Here is a 23,157-nt window from a genome sequence, read left to right on the forward strand (position 1 = left end):
TTTGCTCCAGCTTACTTTATGGAAATAATCCAGTATATAATACATATAATATATGTGTTAATTGACTATGTTATTGATAAGGCTTCCGGTGAATAGTAGTTAAGCTTTTGGGAGTCAAAAGTTATATGCGTTTTTCTACTGCACAGGAGGTGGGTGTCCCTAACCTCCCTGTTATTCGAGGGTCAACTGTATTGTCTTGTATTGGAATAATCATAATTTATTATAAATATGCAATATTTATATCCTTTACTCTTCCTAAATTATGCCATATTGTGACATATGTGCTGACTGTATCAAGACTCTTGGTTTATATATGTAGACTTTTGCCATAGTTACTTTATATTACAACACATTATATTTTACTATGGCCTACCATTGCATAAATTGCTATGTGAAATGCCTTGTTCAGTGGATTCATATTCGACTACCTAGACTACCGCTTTCATGGAAAGTTATTTCAGACAGTAATTCTTTTGGTCGGTAGAGATCTATTGAGGAAATTTTTAAAACCTTTGATTTCCAAGCTAAGTACGTAAGGAAAACGTGAGTGGTACGTGACTTGTTCTCCTGTGGCGTGCTCTCCTGACCTAAGGCTCTCTGTCCCAGATTGTCCAGATATATTCTAGATTTGGAGTCTAGCACTGACCCAGTGCCTGTTATACCTAGCTCAGTTAGCCGGTCTTCATCTTCCTGTTCACCATCACATCCACAACCACCTGTTCCCCATTATTAATTTTTATCGGTGGACTGGGAGTACAAATGGGTTCCCATTGAAGCGTTGGCAGATTTAGAAAATGCGTGGGCCTTTTCGTAATCTGGCTTTCTATGTCTTCTTTAGATACCACAGTTTTTAGTTCCCTTTGTTGACGTATCAACAGTTTCTTTATGTGACCGGATTATCTCTGTTTCTGAAGGTCCCACTGGAATTTTAAGTTCCTAGAGTAAATTTCTCACGGGAACTTGGTCCTTGTAATGTCTGTGTTCATTTTCATTCTGTAATAAGTCGTCTCAAGATGTTGTGAACATGAATTGTCAAGAAGTTTTTTCTGTTATGGGAGAAAGATGAATAAAACATACTCACTCTTCACAAATAAAGGTTCTGAGAAGCAGTTGGTCTTGTTGCAACATTCTGGTTCTTGTTCAGAGCCTTCATTTTAAAGTGAAAACTTAATTATAGTTGGTTTATATCTTTGAGGATGAGACTGTCTCCTCAGTGGAAGAACAGATCACCTCTTTATGTGTGTTCCCCACATAAGTGCCCATTGCCTTTCAGCTTGCCAGTAGAATGTAAGCGGTATCAGAGGAGGGGTCTTCTATCTAATTTGGGCACCTTATCACATGGTACACAGGACGCCTGATACATATTTGCTGAGTGAAAGAATGAAGGAATAATGAATGTATGGAATTGATCTACCTGTACTGTTCTTCCCCCCTCACCTCTTCTTCTTTATCATAGTTCATTGCTGTCTTTCTGGAAGATTCCTTCCTGATGAGCAGAGCTGACTCTTAGATTTTTAGAGAAGGATGCCTCCTATTTGGTTACTATTCTAATACGCCACCATGTTTGTTCTTTTCCAGCTTAGGGCTGATTTCCGACTCTTTTCACATGTTTTTCGATAGCACTGCCATTTTGGCTGGGTTGGCAGCGTCTGTTATTTCGAAATGGAGAGATAATGATGCTTTCTCTTATGGGTAAGACTTTTTTAAAATCCTTTTTGTTGACGTGTAAGAAACACAGAAAAATACACAAATCTTAAGCTCAAAGAATTTTCACTAATCGAACACACTTATGGAACTTGAACCCTTGAATCTCTTTCGTCTCCTCCTGGTTCCTTCCCACAGGCGACCACCGTCCTGACCGCATGGGGTAGTGGCGCCTGGTTCTGAACACTGTGTCCCTGTCATCTGCAATATTTACATCTTTCGGGGCTTTTTTGCATCTAAGTTTTTTTGCTTAGGGTTAGGGCATCTTGCTTTTACCCAAAATTTGTAGGTGAGATTGTTACTAGATAAGGGGATTTCTCAACACTTAACCTAGTAGTTTTTTGAAGCAGATGAAAAAGAAAAAGTTTTAGTATATGCAAATGATCATGTGTCTTTATTTTTAGGAGGCTGTTGATTTATTTAAAGTCATTCTTTCCCAGTATGGTTTTATATTACATATCCTCTTCAGCTCCGCTTTTATGTAAAATCCTTCACCTCTTGCTGAGTTGGGAGAGTGACTCAAATATTTGGAGGGGTTTTCACACTGGAGGGTCAGGCCCCAAGCCTGGGGCCCTGAGGGGCAGAGCTGGCTTTCCGCCTCTCTGATGGAGGCAGTGGTGTTCCCATTATTTGATGGACTGCCTGCATGGGTTTTTGTTTTTGTTTTTGTTTTTAGCTCATAGGACATTCTGCAGTGTAATTGCATCCATGTATGAGGCGGTGAGAACCAGTAGTCTCTTCCTCTCTCCTGCCCGCTTTCTCTGCCCCCTCTGCCTGCTTCCTCCCTCACTCCTACCCATCCCCCACCCTCCACAGTCTCCCCTTTCTTCACTGTCCGTCCCATTCTCTCTGGCCTCTCACTCTTGTGCGTCCTCAGACTCATTCTCTCTCTCATCTTCTGCTCTCCTGTTCCTACTTTCTTTCTGGTTACTGGGCCTGTGTCCGCTCATTCCTTCTCCCCCTCACATCCCTTTCTTACTCTTCTCTACCGCTCTCTCCTCCCCTTTGCTGTACCTCCCAGCTCTTTTCTTTGCTCCCTCTCCTCCCTCAGTCTCCTCTCCAGTCCCTTTTGCTCCGGCTTTCGCAGTCTGTCCTTCCTTCTTTCACTGATTCCCTTCCCTTGCCGGTGCAGGACCTCCATCCTCTCCCTCCCGTTCTCCATCCACCCTTCTCCATCCTCTCCCTCCCCTACTCCATCCACCCTCCTCCATTCTCTCCCTCCCCTACTCCATCCACCCTCCTCCATCCTCTCCCTCCCCTACTCCATCCACCCTCCTCCATCCTCCCTCCACCCTTCTCCATCCTCTCCCTCCCCTACTTCATCCACCCTCCTCCATCCTCTCCCTCCCCTACTCCATCCACCCTCCTCCATCCTCTCCCTCCCCTACTCCATCCACCCTTCTCCATCCTCTCCCTCCCCTACTCCATCCACCCTCCTCCATCCTCTCCCTCCCCTACTCCATCCACCCTTCTCCATCCTCTCCCTCCCCTACTCCATCCACCCTCCTCCATCCTCTCCCTCCCCTACTCCATCCACCCTACTCCATCCACCCTCCTCCATCCTCTCCCTCCCCTACTCCATCCACCCTCCTCCATCCTCTCCCTCCCCTACTCCATCCACCCTCCTCCATCCTCTCCCTCCCCTACTCCATCCACCCTCCTCCATCCTCTCCCTCCCCTACTCCATCCACCCTCCTCCATCCTCTCCCTCCCCTACTCCATCCACCCTCCTCCATCCTCTCCCTCCCCTACTCCATCCACCCTCCTCCATTCTCTCCCTCCCCTACTCCATCCACCCTCCTCCATCCTCTCCCTCCCCTACTCCATCCACCCTTCTCCATCCTCTCCCTCCCCTACTCCATCCACCCTCCTCCATCCTCTCCCTCCCCTACTCCATCCACCCTCCTCCATCCTCTCCCTCCCCTACTCCATCCACCCTCCTCCATCCTCTCCCTCCCGTTCTCTATCCACCCTTCTCCATCCTCTCCCTCCCCTACTCCATCCACCCTCCTCCATTCTCTCCCTCCCCTACTCCATCCGCCCTCCTCCAGCACCACTCCTACTTCTGCTCCCTCACCACCTCCTCCATCCACCCTCCTCCAGCATGCTCTGACTCCTGCTCCCTTACCACTTCCTCCTTCTGCCCAGCTTTGCCTTTGCTCTGGAGCAAGCATGCTCTGCTTGTTGCACATCCTCTGTTCTCTTCAGATGTTTGAGGGCCACTGCTTTGCTCCTCCAGGGATGGAAAGATGAGTAAGATGTAGCACCCGCCTTGGGGAACCTGGGGTCTGATGGGGGAGCGACTCTGTAAAAATAGTAACTGCACATTTACTGCACAGGTGCTGAAGGATGAAGTCTACGACAGCACTTGCCGATTCGGGGTATAACCAAAGTATTAGGGTTCCTTGTAAAATGATAAAAAGCGAGACAAGAAACACCCACCAGACTATTGTTATAGTACAGAGTAGGAGATCACTATATAGAGCTCCAAAGAGGCCAAATGCTCAGAACATCTGCCCTGGCGCCATAAAGTCTTAAGTCCATTTTGGGACGTTAAAGAAAGCTAAGAAAGCGGTCTTCTTGATGCTCCTATTATATGGTTTAAGGACCAGAGTGAGTGGCTGCTGTGAGCGCCCTTTGAAAAATGTTTGAACAAGTAAAGCTGCCAAGTTCAAGTTGTTCCTAACGACTTTAAGCCCGAGATGCCTCTTGGAGAAAGAAACCCTTTCCCCGCTGCCTCCCATGGGCAGGAGGCATCGGAAGTCCGCGGGGAGAGGGGCAGAATTTTAAAAACTAGTTCCGCTAGGATGACGTGAAGCTGGAATTGATTCTAAAAACAGGTCAACGTTCGTGCTGCGTTTCTTAATCTTAGAAAAAGAGTGATAGGAATAGAAATCCCAGGTGGTTTCAGGGATACTTGAGAAATAATTTTATTTTCCTTCAGATCAACGCTCCACTTTCCAAAGATTTGAAAGCTGAGCAGCACAAAGCAGAGGGCCTAAGGCGTTCTTAGGAGAGAAGGGATTAATAAGTCACAAAACCCCCCTTTTCAAGCTCTCTTCTCCCCCTTTTTCTCTTTGGATTCTTCTTTGCCTATTTAGTCCTGCTCTTCCTGCTCCAGCGACAAGTTGAGGTTCACATTTCTGGGGACGGTCTTTCTACACCTCCTTCCTCCAAGGTCTTCCGATTGCTATGTATTTTCTGCTACTCAACATAACTCATAATATTTAAATTCATGTTCTTGTTTTTGTAATAAATGTACAATAAAACACACTGCACTATACATACTGGGACTTTGCTGGCCACTTACAACCGTATAAAGTGGTTTAGGGTCATCGAGCATGCGTAACTTTACTGTTTGATCTGTAAGAAATAACTTAATAATTTGGTTGTTTACTTTGCTCTTCAGGTATGTCAGAGCGGAAGTGCTGGCCGGCTTTGTCAATGGGCTGTTTTTGATCTTCACTGCCTTTTTTATTTTCTCTGAAGGAGTTGAGGTATAGTAGATAATGATTAGAGTCGGTAAATTATATATGCAAGGAAGATGTTTATTCACTAAACATACATGTAATAGAGCTGTTTTTCACACCATTATGAAGTGTTGAGGAACGGCCTCGGGTTACAGGAGGAGCTTACGAAACAGTTGAGAAAAATTAAGTAGATGTGCAACTACTTGAAATGGAAAGCAAATAATGGTGCTTTGCAGGTGTGAATGGAGTGTTGACACTGGAAAGTAAAGGCCTGCTGGGAGAATTCTTAAGTGAACCTGAGTTTTGGGGGGGAGGGGGGCCGCTTCGTATTTGGTACCTGGAAACAAGATTTAAAGGGGAGTGACCTTGCAATGAACGGCAACGCTCTAAAATGCCACGGAAGGATGGGCTTCAGACCAAATGGTCATGCTTTCAAATATTTGTTTTTAAAAACAGCGATTGTTGCCTTTCCTACAGTGTGGTGCAGTGGTCGGCAAACTCATTAGTCACCAGAGCCAAATATCAACAGCACAACGATTGAAATTTCTTTTGAGAGTCAAATTTTTTAAACTTAAACTTCTTCTCATGCCACTTCTTCAAAATAGACTCGCCCAGGCCGTGGTATTTTGTGGAAGCGCCACACTCAAGGGGCCAAAGAGCCACATGTGGCTCGCGAGCCGCAGTTTGCCGACCACGGGTGTGGTGAATACTGGTTTTATTCCGCTGTACGGCGTTGGCAGATATTTCTGGAGTGATTTTTCACTCTGAAAAGACCTGAATGTTTTTAAAGCGGCTTTTTGTCCCCCCCCCCCCCCCACACACACAGGCCCTCGGGAAGTCACCCCATGAACCTTGCCTTGTGTTTTCCAGAGAGCGCTGGCGCCGCCCGACGTGCACCACGAGCGCCTGCTGCTGGTCTCCGTCCTGGGGTTCGTGGTGAACCTGGTGGGGATATTTGTGTTCCAGCACGGAGGCCACGGGCACTCGCACGGCTCTGGTACGACGGCCGAGCCCTTTGTTTCTTCACTTCCTGGTGTCTGTCACAGTCCCTCACTCCGAAAACTGATCGTTCTCGAAGTTAAACTTGGACTTGTAATAACACAAGTAATGTTAGTAGGCATTACTCTTATTAGTGTCTTCCTGAACCACCCCTTCCACTTCCCCACGCCCCTCACGGGACAGTAGCACCTTCTCCGTTACACGTGCTCCGATTTTGGTGTGGATGCTTCCAGACCTGTGTCGCTCATCTGGTGATGATGACACCATTTACATAACACAGACAAACAAACATCAAAGCCACAAAACAAACCTAGTTACTAAAAAATGATAGTGCATGTGGGTGTGAAACTTACTATCATCTGTCCTTCAGATCTGTCTTGCTTATTTGTTTTTTTTTTTTATTATTTATTTATTTATTTATTTATTTATTTGCTTATTTGTTGTTGTTTTTTTTATCAGCTTGTCAAGTTTTATGAAAAATCTTGTTGGAATTTTGACCAGAAATTCACTGTCTGTGTTTAATTGTGAAAAATGGACATAACTCAGATTAAATTTCATGTTCATATGAAATTCCATGTCCTTTATTACCTTGCCTTAGGCATTTTAACATAAATATTTTTCATTTGGCCCATTTTCAGGTAGCTGAAAGTTTTTCGCCCTGTTAAGAATGGTAACTCTCATGCCTGCTTGTCTCATGGCATAGCCCGGACCTCTCGCACAGTGCTGATGAGAAACACTTCTAGCTCGTATCCTGTGTCAGCCTGCACAGTCACCTGGGTAGCTTTTTAAAAATCGCTGATGCCAGGTTTCATCCCAGAAGGTTTGCGTCAGAACCTCGGGAGGAAGGCTTGACCCCGCGCCCTCAGCGGGCCTGAGCCGCAGGCAGGGCGCGGAGCACTGAGTGAAGGGCACCCGCAGAGCTGCTCCCCGGGCTGATGGCTGGGCCTCGTTTCTGATCAAACTGCTTTACCAGCCGAGGGTATTCCTGCGTCTATTGCATGATAATGTTTTCCCTCCTGCAGTTAATTTAAAGTGAGTAACTGCACGAGTAGATTTTCTTATGAGGACCCATCCTTAAATTTTGGAGTTAAATGTATCCATTTAAGACTACGTTTAGGTCTGATCCATTTTGAGTCAGTTTTTGAGTGTGGTGTGAGCTATGGGCCCAGTATTTTCTTACAGGTAGATAACAGATTGTCTCAGCGCCATCTGCTAAAAAGATGATTTTCCCCACTGAATTGTCTTGTCATCCTTGCTAACAATCAGTTGGCCATAAATGTGAGCGTTTGTTTCTGGACTTCCTGAAGTAGGGTTTAAAATCGCAATGTGTGATTTTTCTGCCTTATTCATTTTTTTAAGGGTTGTTTTGGCTATTCTGGATCCCTTGTTGAATTTCCATATAAATTTTAGGTTCTGTTTGTCAATCTCTGCTTTTATTTCCTTCCTGTACTGTGTGGTAGGAACTCAGTATTATTGTAATGAATCAGTAACACTTTACAAGTACATGTTTGTGAACTTGAGTCTGGTTTGAGAGCTCGTTCTTTTGCTGACATCAGTGTCATTGTAGCCACTAGCTAACGTATTTTCACATGCCTTTTGCTCTAACGCTGTTCGTAGGCCATGGACACAGCCATTCCCTCTTTAACGGTGCCCTGGACCAGGCCCTCGGCCACGGAGACCACTGCCACAGTCCGGAACTGAAACACGGCGCCGCGCACGGCCACGACCACGCGCACAGCCACGACCACGGACACGGACACTTCCACGCCCACGGTGAGTGCAGCCTGAGGCCGCCCTCCCACAGAACTGCACAGAGGCCTCTTCCTGGAGAAAGGGTCTGTTAAAGGATCGCCGCCAGCTCCCTTTCCAGCGAACCAGCCTGGTTCCCACGCCGGTTCTTTCTTAGCGTGTGGTGAGACTGGCGTGGTATCAGGCAGTGGATATGGCTTTTTTTCAGTGAATATATCATGATAAAAAGTCACTATTTTAAATGAGTGTCCATGAATGAGGAACAATTGCATTTCAGCAAATGAAAAGCATGATTTTTAAAAAAACTTCTTATTGATTTTAGAGAGAGAAGAAGGGAGAGGGATAGAGAGAGAGAAACATTGATGAGAGAGAGACATCGATAGACTGCCTCCTGCATGCCCCCTATGAGGATTGAGCCCACAACTCAGGCATGTGCCCTGACTGGGAATTGAACTGTGACCTCCTGGTTTATATGTTGATGCTTAACCACTGAGCCACCCCAGCCAGACAAAAGCATGATTTTTTTAAAGTATGATGAGGCCTTTTGTACTATATACTGTATAGGCTTATAAAAATACAATCGGAATTTTCAATTCTTCACATTTTCATTGTAATTTTGATAGATATTTACCTCAGTGTGCCCTTAGGAATCTTTGTATGCTGACGTACATTGCATTGGGTACTAAGTTATAAGGTATTTAGCAATTTAATATTTTATTTAAAAATTCTATTTGAAATAGTTTATTCATGAAAATTTTGAGTATAGACTAATAGCTGCTTAATTGGCACAATTTAATTAATCTTTAAATAAATTATATGCTTAAATATTTTGTGTACTTGCCATATTGGCAGAATTCTGAAGCTTTAGATATGAAAATATGAAAGGGGCCTTGGAGACCAAGTTTGTAAGTGTTACACTGTATGCTCTAAAACCTTGCTTTTCTAAGTTTGGAGCTCACATGCATCCCAAAATAATTTTGAAAAACGGTGTATCCTTCATCGTTGGGATGATTTCTTTAAAAACTCCCCGTGACATCAGGTCCTGAGGAGATCACAGCAGCTGGTGACTAGGAATGCTAGGCTTTCGAGACAAGGAGTCCGACTCCAAAGTCTGCTCTTGACTATTACGGTGCCTTCCGCACTGAGGGCCCATCTGGGGGCACGCAGCAATGCCGCCTGCATTCCATTTTGCCCTGAAGAGACAGCACGGTCCTGCTGGGAAGTGCTGGGAGCTTCCTATTTACTGGGATCCTGCACGTGAGTCGAGCCAGCGGCTTTTTGTTTTAACTGCTCGCATCTCAGCGATATAAACAGTCAAGGCTCAGATCTTGTGATGGGTGGACAGGGTAGGCGCTCTGTCCCCCATGGCAATTCCAGGATCCACGCTCTTTCCCTCCGTGGGATTCTTAACCCTGAGAATGAGGGAGAAGGTCAGGTGGGACATGCTTACGAGCCCGGACGTGCCTTCCATCTATTTCTTTGTTCACTACCGAGTGGCACACACCTAACTCAAGGCCGCCGGAAGTGTGGTTAATGGTTGGCCAGCGCGGAAGGAGAAAGGGGTTTGGTAAGCAGCCAGCCATGCTCTGTACCCAGAGGACTCTGAGAGTGTGAACAGGCGGGGGTTACGTTGTCTCCTGTAGCTCTGATGTCAGAGCAGCAGGGACACCTCTCCGGATGCTGTCAGAAATGACTGTCTACCTGGGCCGACAGCCTGTAGACACATCAGGCGCCCGGATGAGGCGCTGGGCTTGGAGAACAGGCACACTGCTGACTGTCCGCAGGATTGGCAGGTGGCCACCTATTTCGCCCCCACACAGCAAAATGACAGTGGTTTTCTCTGTTACTATATTAAGTTTTAAACGTAATTTTGTAGGTCTGGCGTGGCTGTGTAGTCATGCATCCTTCGCGATGCCTTTGAATGAAAGGTGCTCTGAATCGCACACATTGCGTCAGGAACTGAAGACATGTTCTGAAATAATCTCACTTGCCTCTCTGCAGATGGCCCCTCCTTCAAGCAGACAGCAGGCCCCAGCAGACAGATCTTACAAGGTACGGCAAAGTCCATTTCTGTTCTACGAAGCTGGCTTCATAGTTTTCCTTTAAGGAAAATACGTAACATAGTATTTGTGTTTAAAATGTTAGCCCCTTCCTAATGAATTTTCTCATATGTCAGTTTCTGGATAAGGAACACTTATTAGCCTATGACAGATTTTAGCATCAATTTTGTTCCTATTTTTCAACTTTATAATGTAAGTGCTAAAAGACATTCTTTTAAGTTAATTGTCAGTGGCTGTTTTGTCAGATGTAATAAGAATAAAATATTCAGAAATGATAATGCAAAAGTATAAATGCTACCCCTCCCAATGACTATAGTAACATCATAGTAGTATATTTACCTTTGCAGGATTATTAAATAATTTTTCCAAGAATAATATTCCATACGTATTTATGTTGTGGAAAATTTGGTGCTACAAATGCAATGCATCCAAACCCAAAGATGTTCAATGGCCATAGTGCACCCCAATGTAAACTGTGGCCTTTGGGTGACAGTGATGTGTGGACATTGTTTCATCAGTCGTAACAAATGTACACCCTGGTGGGGAATGTTGACAATGAGGAGGCTGTGCATGTGTGGGGGCAGAGGGTGTAAAAATCTCTATCCTTAATTTTGCTGTGAGCCTAAAACTGCTCTCAAAAATAAAGTCTTACATTTTTTAAAAATGTAATGCAAAGTGAGACTGAGACCTCAGTTATATCCACAGGCATCAAAAATGATACCTAAACAGGAGCTTACCTATCATGTCAAACAGTGTATTCTCAAATTTTACAAGCCAGAGAAAATCAGTCTTGTCTGTGAACTATGGTCGTTCCTGTGTTGGGATGGGAACCAATCTTTGGTCGGAATTTCCATTTAGACTTCATTGTTCCAGTTTTCTAAGTCCCAGCCGCCCATCTTTCTGCCTTTATGAACTTGACTTCAGCCTGACCTTCTCAGTAGCTTGTGATCCAGTCCCCGTCACACCTGCTTATCTCCACTGCTTCCGAGGCAGCTCTCGCTTTTGACATTTCAGTGTAAATTTGCTCCTCTACACTGAGGAGGTTATCTCAGGCCCTTAACCGTGCCTTCCAGCCCCTGGTTTCCCATTTGCAAAACATACAGAATTGTCTATTTGCTGAAATAGCTTGTAATGATGCATAAGGAGTGTGTCTATATCCAATGCTATCAATGAGCCTTGATAATGAGAGTTCATTTTTAGTTGAGAAATCATCACAATGTGAGGGGAGGTTGGATTCGCCTTCCTAATTGTCTCTTATACAGCTGTGTGAACATTAGTTTATATGTCCTACGTGCCCAGCAGTTTATGGGCTGCGGCAGCCCAGCAGATGGCTGAAGGGCAGGGATGACTGCCGGCTACTAAACCTTTTCTGCCAGATGCTCACGCAGAGAACTGAGCAGTGAACCTGTCAGCTTCTTGCCGCATTTCCAAAGGAAAATAAAAAACAAGTGATTCTTTTCTTTTTCCTTCTGATGTTTAGAGCTGTGTTCAATTCTGATCCCAAAACACCGATTACAAAATATAAAGACTTGAAAATCACACATATCACTTAAGAGTTTTGAAGCTTAGGGCCCCTCAATCCACTTTGCTGTGTATCTTTCTCCAGTTTAATTTTAAAGCTTAAGGTGATTCCAACACTTACTATTCTTTGCTATTGAAATACTCTAGGTCCGTGGTTGGCAAACCGTGGCTTGCGAGCCACACGCGGCTCTTTGGCCCCTTGAGTGTGGCTCTTTCACAAAATGCCACGGCCTGGGCGAGTCTATTTTGAAGAAGTGGCGTTAGGAGAAGTTGAAGTTTAAAAAATTTGGCTCTCAAAAGAAATTTCAATCGTTGTACTGTTGATATTTGGCTCTGTTGACTAATGAGTTTGCCGACCACTGCCCTAGGGAAATGAAATATATTTTCCCATAACATATTTTTGTGATAGAAAAAAGCCATTTTTCCCCCTAAAGAATTGTTACGAAGGTGAAAAAAAAAAAGAACCATTGTTTTTTTTTTTAAGAATTGTTATAAAGGTCAATACCCTATACAGCGATTTTCAAGCAGTGTGCTGCAAGAATTTTTACAACATGCAGTTCCTCACTATTTCTTTAAGTGGTCGAATAAAGAAATGACAATAGCCAAAATAGCTCTGTTTTGAACCATGAATATACAGGTCATATACTAGAGTTGCATCTTATTAGTTATATTGCATAATTGCATATCAAGGTTGTATCTGATAGGTTAATTCTTGGTACCACAAAGGTGCCTGATTTTTAAAAAAGTCACTTTGGAGCAAAAAAGGGTAGGTAGTTACTATCATTTTTGTGTGTGAATCATTCAAAATTATATCTATTTTATGTCAGATTGGCAAAAATATATATATTTTGGTGTGCCACAGAATTTTAGTAATTGGTTTATGTGTGCCATGAGATGAAAAAGGTTGAAAATTGCTACTCACAATGAAAAAAGAATAGGTACTGAGGGATGAATTACATTTGCTGTAATACTTGATATAAAATTCCATGGTGGCAGATGAACTGAAATGTATTTTCCCAGAATGCATTAGGATGTGATTGGACTGGTTAATAGTCCATTTTTTAAGTTAATAGGAAGTGTTTTCAAGTTTAAGCAAATGTATATTTCACACCTAAAAAATTGTCAGTGAATAAAAAACAAGAAAAATAATATTTCTAAAGTAGACCATGCTTTTTACACATTAGATATTTCTTTTCAGCTAAAGTAGTTGATGATGTTGAAGAATGTTCTATTTTTAGCAACACTGGTTGAAGTTGTATATGGCAGCGATTTTCAACCTTTTTCATCTCATGGCACACATAAACCAATTATTAAAATTCTGTGGCACACTAAAAAATGTATTTTAAGAGACATTTTAAGAAACGGTGTTTTGCCATACAGTACATTTTATCTATTAAAGATCTAAATGTTGAATAATCTGTCTAATTAAATATTTTTGAAAAACAACGTATATTAAACTTGCTTCTTGACATTTTAAAATGGTTTTTCCATCAAGAGTCAATTCTTAAATGTTAATAATATGTCTAGGTTCTTAGACAGTTAGAATCCTACCAATTTAATATTTAATTATTAAAAGTTCAAGTATATTTACATCCAATGTAAAATATTTAAATTTCTACTTTTATATCAAGTTGGAGCTTAGTATGTAACTTGAGGTAACAAAGTCTTCAGGATAATTAATAAGTTTGTCAGGTTTAATAGTTACGGTCCATAGGTAATTCCTCTGAAATGGTAATTTTAGTGACCAGCAGGGGGCTCCCTGTGTCCATGATCCGTACAATTAGCGCTGTTTTCTTGACAGATTCTTTCTGCCAATGACATTTTCTTCTAACAACTTGTTAACTTCTGGGCTCTTTTAACCAGAGATGAATGTGCACAAACGATTTTTAGAATCCATGCATTGCTCTACTTCCTCATTTATGTTACTCTGCATCAGGGATATTGAGCCTTGCTGATTTGAAACAGGAAGGAGTATTTCAATTCCCAAGGTACTATTACTTCATTACTAACCAGTTAATCTACATCCTTGCCATTTTTCAAATTAGTATGTAGTACTTAATGGGAAATAAGATGATTTCAAGAAATGTTTGCATTTGCAGTTGCTCAGCTGTGTTTTGATCCTGATGGTCTGTTTGTAGGTGTGTTTCTGCACATTCTCGCAGACACGCTGGGGAGCATCGGGGTGATCGCGTCCGCCATCCTGATGCAGAACTTTGGTCTGATGATAGCAGACCCGATCTGTTCCATCCTCATAGCCATGCTCATCGTCGTGAGGTAGGTGTCGCTGTGTTGCTTTGGAAGAATTAACGATGACAAAGAAACTGGGCAAAGTGTAGAAAAGGATAAGGAGAAAGGCACCTCTCATTCCACCAGCCAGAACTGTGTGGGTAACTTGGTACGTATTCCTTCGGCTTTTTTCTTTACTTCCAGGCCTCTGTTTGGTGGGTTTTTTGTTTGTATGATGTGTAAAATTATATTCTGAGTAAGAAAACTTTTTTTTAGCTTTTTCTGATTATAAACTTATAGTCAATATAGGAAACTTGGAAAGGGATGAGAAGTTTAAAGAAAAATCCATCAGGAGGACAACACCTGGAGGTGACATTTCCACTGTTTACAGTATTTCTTTAGTCATTTTTAGTTTTGTTTTTTTTAAAACATTATTGAATCTCTGCTCTCTGTGCTGATTGTTCAGCTTGGTCAGCGTTAGCGTATACCTAGCTTCCAGGTGAGAGGTAGTGCAGCTGTTATTTTAAGTCCATAAGGTTTCGGGATGATTAGTTAGCTAGCAAGGTCTTAATTCAATTACAATAAATGGTAACAAGGTACAGAGCAACACATAAGGATGATTCATTATTATTATTTTTAATATGTTTATTTTTAGAGAGGGAGGAGGGGAGAGGATAGATAGAAATATCAGTGATGAGAGAGAATCATTGGTTGGCTGCCTCCTGCATGCCCCCTACTGGGGATCAAGCCCACAGCCTGGGCATGTGCCCTGACTAGGAATTGAACCGGCAACCTTTTGGTGCATGGGATGATGCTCAACCAACTGAGCCACTCCAGCCAGGCAAGAATGAATCATTGTTGTAAAGCATATATTTCTCTTTCCATAGATGAGGGGGGAAATATATATAGCATGTGTATAGTATTGTAGTGTGTGTGTGTGTGTGTATATGTGTGTATATATTCAGCCCTGAATGCTTGCTATGTGGGTCTCTCCAGGTGTAATTATAAAATTACTAGAGGCCCGGTGCATGAAAATTCATGCGCTGGAGAGGGGGTCCCTCAGCCTGGCCTGCCCCCTCTCACAATCTGGGAGCCCTCAGGGCAGGAGGCGACCTGGCAATCAGGGGAAGGCGATACCTCATCACACCTCTGCTGCTGCCACTGCCGGCAGCGCAAGGCTTGGCCGGCCCTGGTTACCTGAGCTTCAGGCGGCCCTGTGCGGCTGGGCAGCCGCCATCTGAAGCTTGCCTGCACCTCAGGTCAGCCCTGGGCGGCTGGGGGGCTGAGGGGACTCAGGGACTCCAGAGGCAGGGCTGAGGGGACCGGGCACTGCTATCTTGTGGCTGTGGGCGCCACCATCTTTGAGGGCATGGCAGTCAATTAGCGTATTCCCTCCTTATTGGCTGTGGGTGCCGCCATCTTTGAGGGCAGTACAGTCAATTAGCATATTCCCCTCCTTATTGGCTGTGGGTGTCACCATCTTTGCGATGGTGTGAGGGTCAATTAGCATATTCCCTCTTTATTAGCTAGGATGCTCTTCCCTAATGTCTTCAAGGCAAACCAACATTTCTGACTTGACCTTAAAAAACATCATTTTTTAAAATGGAGGGCAATTAAAAACCTTTAGCTTCAAAGTGCAAAATAAAGACATTCCAATTATCTACTTTTCTGTTAAGAAAGCAAACTTAATTTACGTAAATGTTCACATGATAATGAAATATGTGCAAGATCACTCTGAGATGTTTTTCAAATTGGTCTAAAGACTTTGCCTGATTAGCCAAAGCCGATTTTAGGAAATAAATGAACACTCTTACAGACACAACAAAATAGACTATAAAGGAGTCATTTTCCCGTACCCTTAATTTTTATATATATTTGCAATTCATCAAGAGCAAAAGAAATAATGGGACTTTATACATTCTCTGCATTTACATGTTCCTCAGTGGAGAGCCTGCCATGGAAATGGATGTCTCCCTTCCAGGCTGCCTGCCCAAAGTTCCATTTTCACTTGCGCAGCGAAAGTGATTGCTTAGAAAAAGACAGTTTTTCTCTCACCATTTCCTAGCGTGGTCAAATGGTGATAGATATTTCTGGGTAAAACTGGGTGGTGCTGTGCTGAGTTTTGTTTCCCAGGAAAAGCAGCAGATCGAGGATGACAATGAGAGTGCAGCTTTCATCTTCTGAAAATGTGCGCCTCTCACAAGAAGCTTCAGAATGGCTTGATCCTTTTCCCATTAGCGCTGAATTGGGATGGAGAGTAGGTTCGTGACTTAGATGCAGACCTTTGAACAGTCAGCAGTAACTGAATTTCTCTTTAAAGCGATGCCCTTTGCCCAGATCTGTGGCTTGATTTCTGAGTTACTTAAATAAAAGGGGTACCTATGCATGATGAGAAAAAACACACAAACAGGATGCAGAAATGAGCGGGTACTGGGTGGTGTTTCCAAAGCCTGGCTGAAATGTTTTAAATTAGTTTTCTGCAGCTCACCAGGCACCATCTCACGCTGCTTTGTGCATCTTAACCATAATCATTTGTTAGTACAAAGAAAAGGTGCAAAACTTTCTTATCTTTTACTTCTTGTCACATTGAAGACACAAATGGCTCAACTTTTAGAGGCCAACTAGGGCGATAGGCTTTAGAAATGACAGATAATGGTCATAAGAGAGGTACGGAATGGAAAGAACGTGTACTAGTGAAACCAAATTATGAATTTGAAATTCTAAATCCTAGGTGATCATCCATGTTCATGAAGATAGGATTTGGAACAGATACTGATTTTGATAAACCTTGTTTATTCTGTGGTCAAATAGGTAATTATTCGTAGCCGATATTAAGTAAATGTAAGAATTTTAAAAAAATGTAAAAAGCTACCATATCATTTATGAGAAATTATGGAGATACACTTTTTTTAAAAAATGGTTTTGGGTGGTGTCTAAAAGCTTCCTTTGTGGTTTGCCTTTCAAGTGGTTATCATTTGAGAACTGTGCTTTTTGGAACTAAGATAAAGAAAGCGTTTCTCAGGATTTTAACTTGGTGCTTGTATTTATATATGTATCCACAATGGGAACATTTTTGCCTAGTAATTGTATTTTTTAATCGTATATAAAACCACGAGAGAACATTTGTAAATACTGATTAGTCTAACACCCTTCCTCAAACATCCTTCTGGGAATGCCCTAATTCAGCAGTCGCCAACCTTTCGGACCTCACGGACCACCCGTGGTCCACAGACCACCGGTTGGCGACCGCTGCCCTAATACGTTACAGCATCCATGTGTATGTAATTGTTAGCTTCTCACCTGCACATCTAGAAAGTACTGATCATGCACTGCCCTTGGGGGAACTGAGAAATGTCACTCACGTCATTCCTTGTGCTCAATGGTTCAGATGGCCCTAGGGAAGCAAGGCGCCACGGCACGTGGGGTATTCTTCCCGATGGACTACATGTCAGGTCACAGAAGAAGACCTAACAGTGACTCCAGCATCTTCTTAAGGTCACTTAAGGTTCCTGGCAAGCAGTCCTGCAAACATTAGAAAGCACAGAGCCCATGCGATAGTGTGTTAGTGATCATTAGCCAGTAACACTAGAGATGCCCAAACTGGCAGGTGCAAAGGCACCAACCTTACATTAGACTTTGCAGTACCGCAGCCAGACACCAGGTGGAACCCTAGGACGGATTTCCTGCAGCTGCAGAAGGCCTAGTATTGCAGACAAGAACTCCTGAGTAGAAGCCAGCAACCTTTCCAATAGGAGACACCATGCACCTGCCTGACAGGACACGTGCCCAGACCAGACTCGGGAGGTCTTCAGGCTCTCCCGCCAGGCTGCGTAGAGAAAGACCTCGCTTATGGAGCCAGACCACAAAGTCTAGAGGAGGGGTCCCCAAACTTTTTAAACAGGGGCCAGTTCACTGTCCCTCAGACCGTGGGAGGGCCGGACTATAGTTTAAAAAAAACTATGAACAAATTCCTATGCACACTGCACAGATCTTATTTTGAAGTAAAAAATCAAAACGGCAAAAACACCCGCATGTGGCCCCTGGGCTGTAGTTTGAGGACGCCTGGTCTAGAGTTGTGGCTGATTCTTCAGATACTGAAACCCAAACAAAAAAAATAAGAGATAAAAAGAAACGACCAACTATGACACATTTAAAGGAAACGACTCAATCTCCAGAAACCAAGCCTACAAAAGGGAGACATATCAATAGCCGGATACAGAATTCAAAATTACCATCATAAGGGTGCCCAGTTGATTGAAAGAAAGCAGACATGAAACAAAAGCAGAAAAATGGTACATGAACCAAATGAGAATATCAGCCAGGGGAGAGGATCTATTGCGGAGAGAGAGCCCAGCAGACATTCTGGAACTGAAGGATGATAATAACTGGATGAAGATTTCCCCGGAGGGACGCAACAGCAGATTTGACCGGGCAGGGGAAGCGTCAGTGAACTCAGATATAGAACTTAAAAAATGACTGAGGCAGAGGAGGAAGCCAGTCAGTCGTGCAAGGAAAGAGAAGATTTGAACAGCACTGGGGCCCATTGGCTTAAAAGCCAGATACAGACCACTCCGCCCAACAGCAGCAGAACACACATTCTTCTCATACCCATGTGAGTGTCCTCCCCGAAAGACAAAAAAAGACCTAACAGTGATTCCAACATTTCCTTACGGTCACTTAAGGCCGTCGTGGGGATCAAATTAGAAAAAATGTATGAAAGCACTTTAGAAATTATTAAGTGTCATCTAAACAAAGACGCTGCTAGTTGTTTATAAGTTAGCATTATTTACGGATGCTTTCGGTTTAAAGATCAGATGCATGACATGTTACAACTGAGTTCCAGAAGTTTAAGGAAAAGGCGACCTTTTCGTGGCTGTGGCTCCAAGTTTAGGGGTATTTCAGGGCGTCTCCTTCCCATTACTGAGTACAGTAGGTACTCTCAAGATGCACTGGTAAGCCAGTGGTTTGGAAACTTAGTATAATTGTAAGGGAAGCCACTGGCCTTGTGGTTTGGGGTTATCTGTTCTATGTTAGGCTTAGGAAATTCTGGGTTAATAGTAATGGTCTATCACCACGGAATACTTGTGTTTATGCAAAAGTGACAGCATACTCAGCCCGCCACAGGACCATACGTCTAAGTGGAGAGTACATTACAGTTTGGGGTCAGGTTTTTTTTGTTGTTTTTTTTTTTTGCTTTTTTGTCCACTGAACATTTTGGAGCATGTGACATACACCAGGCCTTCACATGTATGTGTTCTTCTAAGAAGTACAGCTATCTTTCTCTGTGCGTCTATTAGAAGCACCACTGATAATGTGCAGGAGGGTGTGGCTCAGAAGCCAAATAAAAAAGCTGAAGTAGTAATTATGTTTCAGTCGTTACTATTGGGTATTTATTCTCATGTCTAAGCAGTTTCAGTTCTTATTGTTACACACGGTCATCACTAGGCCCGTGTTCTTCAGAGGGTTCCTGCCCGAGACCCTCCTCTTGGAAGGGGGAGGCTCTCCCACAAAAGCCGCTTTTGAAGTAAGATCTGAGTATCTTTTCTTTCGCAAAATTACTGGCCATAGAGAATAACGACTGACGCGCTTATTTAGTCTGCGAGGATTTCCGCTTTCACATTTAAATGTACATTTAAGATCGTATGAGTATAAATTTGATTTGCCTTCAGCTTTTGAAGAATATAAAGTCATTACCCTGTTTTACTGGTAAACTCAGAGCAAGTGATTCATTCCTTTCTGTGTAGGCTAGGAAGGCGGCGTTGCATTGTTAAAGCTGGAATCGAGCTAGTCGACCAGAAGCGAGCCTCTAATTGTTTCCAAATGCTTGCTTTTGGGGTTTGGAGGCAGCTCTGAGTCTGAGCTCAGTCAGGAATTTGCTACGCTTGTCTTTTTCCCCATATCTATCCTTTCATTATGGCTAGATACACTCATGCTCCAGTCTACTTTACCAGTCCCCTTTACAATAGTTAATCGGAAAAACATGGACCCAAACTCCTGAGCTAAACACAATTTTAAAAAACAGCTAGAGTTTCTACAGGTTTCTTTTGCATATTTATGGCCTTTGAAATTATTACAGAAATTGACCTCGGTTCCGAATGGCATTTCACCATGTGATTTAGCAAGCACCCTTTTCTCCCCACCGCGGCTTCGCGACCCAGTTACAGCTCCTGCAGCTGGAATTCTTACGTGACCTTAACATTCTCGTTGGGGAAGGCGAGCGGTGCAACCATGCGCTCTGGCGACCTGCTCACTGCTGTTGAATGTAAGCATTTCATTAAAATTCTGTCTAAACCGGCCACCGTCCCAGATGTCCTAGGACAGTGGTCGGCAAACTCATTAGCCAACAGGGCCAAATATCAACAGTACAACGATTGAAATTTCTTTGAGAGCCACATTTTTTAAACTTAAACTTCTTCTAACACCACTTCTTCAAAATAGACTCGCCCAGGCCGCATGTGGCTTGCGAGCCGCAGTTTGCCGACCACGGTCCTAGGGCAGCAAAATCACAGCACCTCGAGGGACCCTTACTAAAAGGACACGCTCCGTGTTATCCTTACATCGTGACGGTCGTGGTCTCCACTGGAGTGCACTGCCCACCGACATCTCAGGCATCAGCAGATCCTTGGGGTACAGATGGGAGAACCAGCTATCAAAGTAGCTGGGTTTAAGCGGGCTAGGGAACCCCCCCGCTTATTTCTCCTCACGGTGATTCTCGGGGAGCTGCTTGGTGCGTCTTTCTCTAGAAGGACAGTGCGGAGCGTAGGAACACAGGGATTGTTAGGGTGTGAGAGCAGCCGCCAGGAGCCTTTTCCTGGGAACAAGGATGGAGAGGGGTACAGAAGGCGTCGCATGGTTGACTGTAGTCCCTGCATGCTTTTCTTCGCCTTTTTCTGAACCAGGGGGTCCTCGCCTGTGTAGTGACAGCACAGCGGACAAAGCAGGCCCCTCGTTCGGGTTAGAGGATGGAGGGGCTGCCGGAACTCTTATCCCCGCTTCCAGCTGCCCATTTCCTCCAGCCTGTCCGTAGGAGCAGAGAGGACATTCCCCACAGCTTGGAGGACAGTTTGGGATCAGGAAAGATGCCCTAAAAGGGGTGACACTGAGGTTTTAAGGAAGGAACAGAAATCAGGTTAGAGGGCCGTTTAGGGACACTAGGCAGAGGTTACGCCAGAGCCAAAGCTGAAAGGAAGGAACAGCGGAGGGTGAAGTACAAGCATGTTTCCGGTCAGCGCTCACAATGTGAAGCGGGGTGACAGGAGGTGAGGCTAGCGGGCCAGAGCCAGAAACATGCCACGTGGAGGAGTGGCAGTCCCTGCGGCACCGGAGCTTGGACAGGTTTCTAACGGGAGGGAGAGGCTCAGGCACTGGCTTCGGATGGAGTGGTCTGGCGGCTTTCTCCAGTGCGGGATCGGTTACCCAGGGGTGCACAGCACCACACAACGCCCAGGCGCCGAAGTAGCACATGTTCTCTCGGGTTGACCTTGGTTCAGGAGCCCGGGCGTGCTCGCGGGCTCTCGGGCGCAGGGTGTCTCCCAAAGCCGGGACCAAGGAGTCAGCCAGGGCCTCCTGGGGAGACCCACTCCAGGTCACTCCGTGGCGGCTGGCAGTACCGAGTGGGGCTGGGCCTCTGGACTGAGGTCTCGGTCCTCTCCAGGGGCCTCCCCCGCCCCTTGCCCCGGGCCGCCCCGAGACAGCTCACAGCGTGGCAGCCGGGAGCCAGCCCCTGAGCGCAGGCGAGGAGGGCGAACGAGTGGGAAGCCAGAGCCTTCTGGCCTTAGAAGTGACATCTCGCCACGTTGCCATGCTGTTCATGAGCAGCAAGTCCTCGGCTGGTCCAGCCCGCACTCAAGGGGAGGGCGCACCTGAGAGCACATTGGGGTCATGGGCTCCGTCACTGTGGACCCCAGAGCAGACTGGAGGCAGGGGACCACGTAGGAGGCGGTGGGAGTAATCCGGTGAAGTGATCACTGTAGACGCGTGACCGAAGGAAGGGGAGGGGAGGAGCCAGGAACTATTTGGACGCCTTGACCTTCCCTCAGAGGTTCCGATTCACTGTCAGATGGAAACAGGCAGGACTCTAAGGTGGATCTGGCTCAGAACCCCCGGCCTCAGAGCCGCCCTCCCACACACTGTTCATCGTCGGCGCACGTTTAACCATCAGCACGGAGAGCAGCAATTCCCCATCCCGGGGGGACCGCGCCTGTCACGGGAGGCGGCCAGAGCTGTGCGTGGGCTCAGGCCTCTACTGTGTAAGCCTGCGGGGGGGAAGGTCCGGCCCATGGGCCGAATCAGTCCCGCGAATCATTGGGTCTGGCCCTGCCAAGGCTTTAGGGTGAGTTCATTAAATGTTTGACCAACAGCAGCCTACGTTTTTTTATTTTATTTATTTTTTATTGATTTTTTTATAGAGAGGAAGAGAGAGGGATAGAGAGTTAGAAACATCGATGAGAGAGAAGCATCGATCAGCCGCCTCCTGCACACCCCCCACTGGGGATGTGCCCGCAACCAGGGTACATGCCCTTGACCGGAATAGAACCCGGGACCCTTCAGTCCGCAGGCCGACGCTCTATCCACTGAGCCAAACCGGTTTCGGCAGCAGCCTAAGTTTTAAGATGATAATTTTGTATGGCCCTCGAATGACGTTTATAAAGATCCAACTGGCCCTTGGCAGAAAAAAGGTTCCCCACCCCAGGTTTAAATAATGAAAGAAGACAAATATAATTGCTTGGAAAAATATTAACAACTGGACTAACATGGCCCTATTCATTTTTTGTGTTTTTCGTAACATTCTATTGACATGTGTGGACTGTTGGAGAAGGGCGCTTCCCGGCGGCCTTGGAAGACTGGAGTCTGTTTCAGTAACACTCGGCTGACGGCTGGTTTAGATCTCAGGTGCACTACCCGTTCGGTAGAGCAAGTTTCCTGGCTTAGACATTGACACGTTAATCTAGCGCTTCACTTTTCCTTTGGATAACAGCTTATTGGTCACGTGAACGTCTGGAACAAGGACTAGATTCCGCTTCCCCATAAAGCTGACTCCAGGGAGGGGTCCTCTGATAAAGCTGACTCCAGGGAGGGGTCCTCTGATAAAGCTGACTCCAGGGAGGGGTCCTCTGCGCTCGGCCAGGACAGGCTGTAAAAACGTGGCTTTAACCACCTGTGTCCTTCTCCCTAGTGTCATCCCTCTCCTGCGGGAGTCGGTGGGCGTGCTGATGCAGCGGACGCCGCCGCAGCTGGAGGGCGCCCTGCCGCAGTGCTACCAGCGGGTGAGTCTCGGCCGCGGCCCCGGCCGTGCTGCTGCCACACGTTGGGCCTTTAAGGATTGAAAAAATGGTGATGCAGAAGTTGTGTGGGGGGAACGAGTGTGTTTGAGGAAGAGAAAGGCCACGTGGCTGAGGCGTGGTGAAGAGAAGAGGGGCCGGGAAGTT

The 23,157-nt window shown here is 45.1% G+C and overlaps 1 protein-coding gene across 3 annotated transcripts in view; it reads left to right on the forward strand.

The window, feature by feature from the left end:
- The window catches only part of SLC30A7 (solute carrier family 30 member 7), a 32,176-nt gene that overhangs the window by 2,003 nt on the left and 7,016 nt on the right, over positions 1–23,157 (forward strand). Inside the window, exons 3-10 of one of the 3 annotated variants that reach the window (XR_008555098.1) lie at positions 1,579–1,692; positions 5,114–5,201; positions 6,045–6,171; positions 7,791–7,946; positions 9,924–9,974; positions 13,642–13,777; positions 19,888–19,991; positions 22,905–22,995. Coding sequence is in view for 2 of the 3 variants with exons in the window: in XM_054711578.1 (XP_054567553.1) it covers positions 1,579–1,692; positions 5,114–5,201; positions 6,045–6,171; positions 7,791–7,946; positions 9,924–9,974; positions 13,642–13,777; positions 22,905–22,995 (763 nt within the window). In the remaining variant the exon portion in view is untranslated. The remainder of the gene's footprint in view (positions 1–1,578; positions 1,693–5,113; positions 5,202–6,044; positions 6,172–7,790; positions 7,947–9,923; positions 9,975–13,641; positions 13,778–19,887; positions 19,992–22,904; positions 22,996–23,157) is intronic. The other 2 variants (XM_054711578.1, XM_054711579.1) reach the window with 2 other exon arrangements.

Source organism: Eptesicus fuscus, chromosome 22, assembly GCF_027574615.1.
Source record: "Eptesicus fuscus isolate TK198812 chromosome 22, DD_ASM_mEF_20220401, whole genome shotgun sequence".
Taxonomy (NCBI): Eukaryota; Metazoa; Chordata; class Mammalia; order Chiroptera; family Vespertilionidae; genus Eptesicus; species Eptesicus fuscus.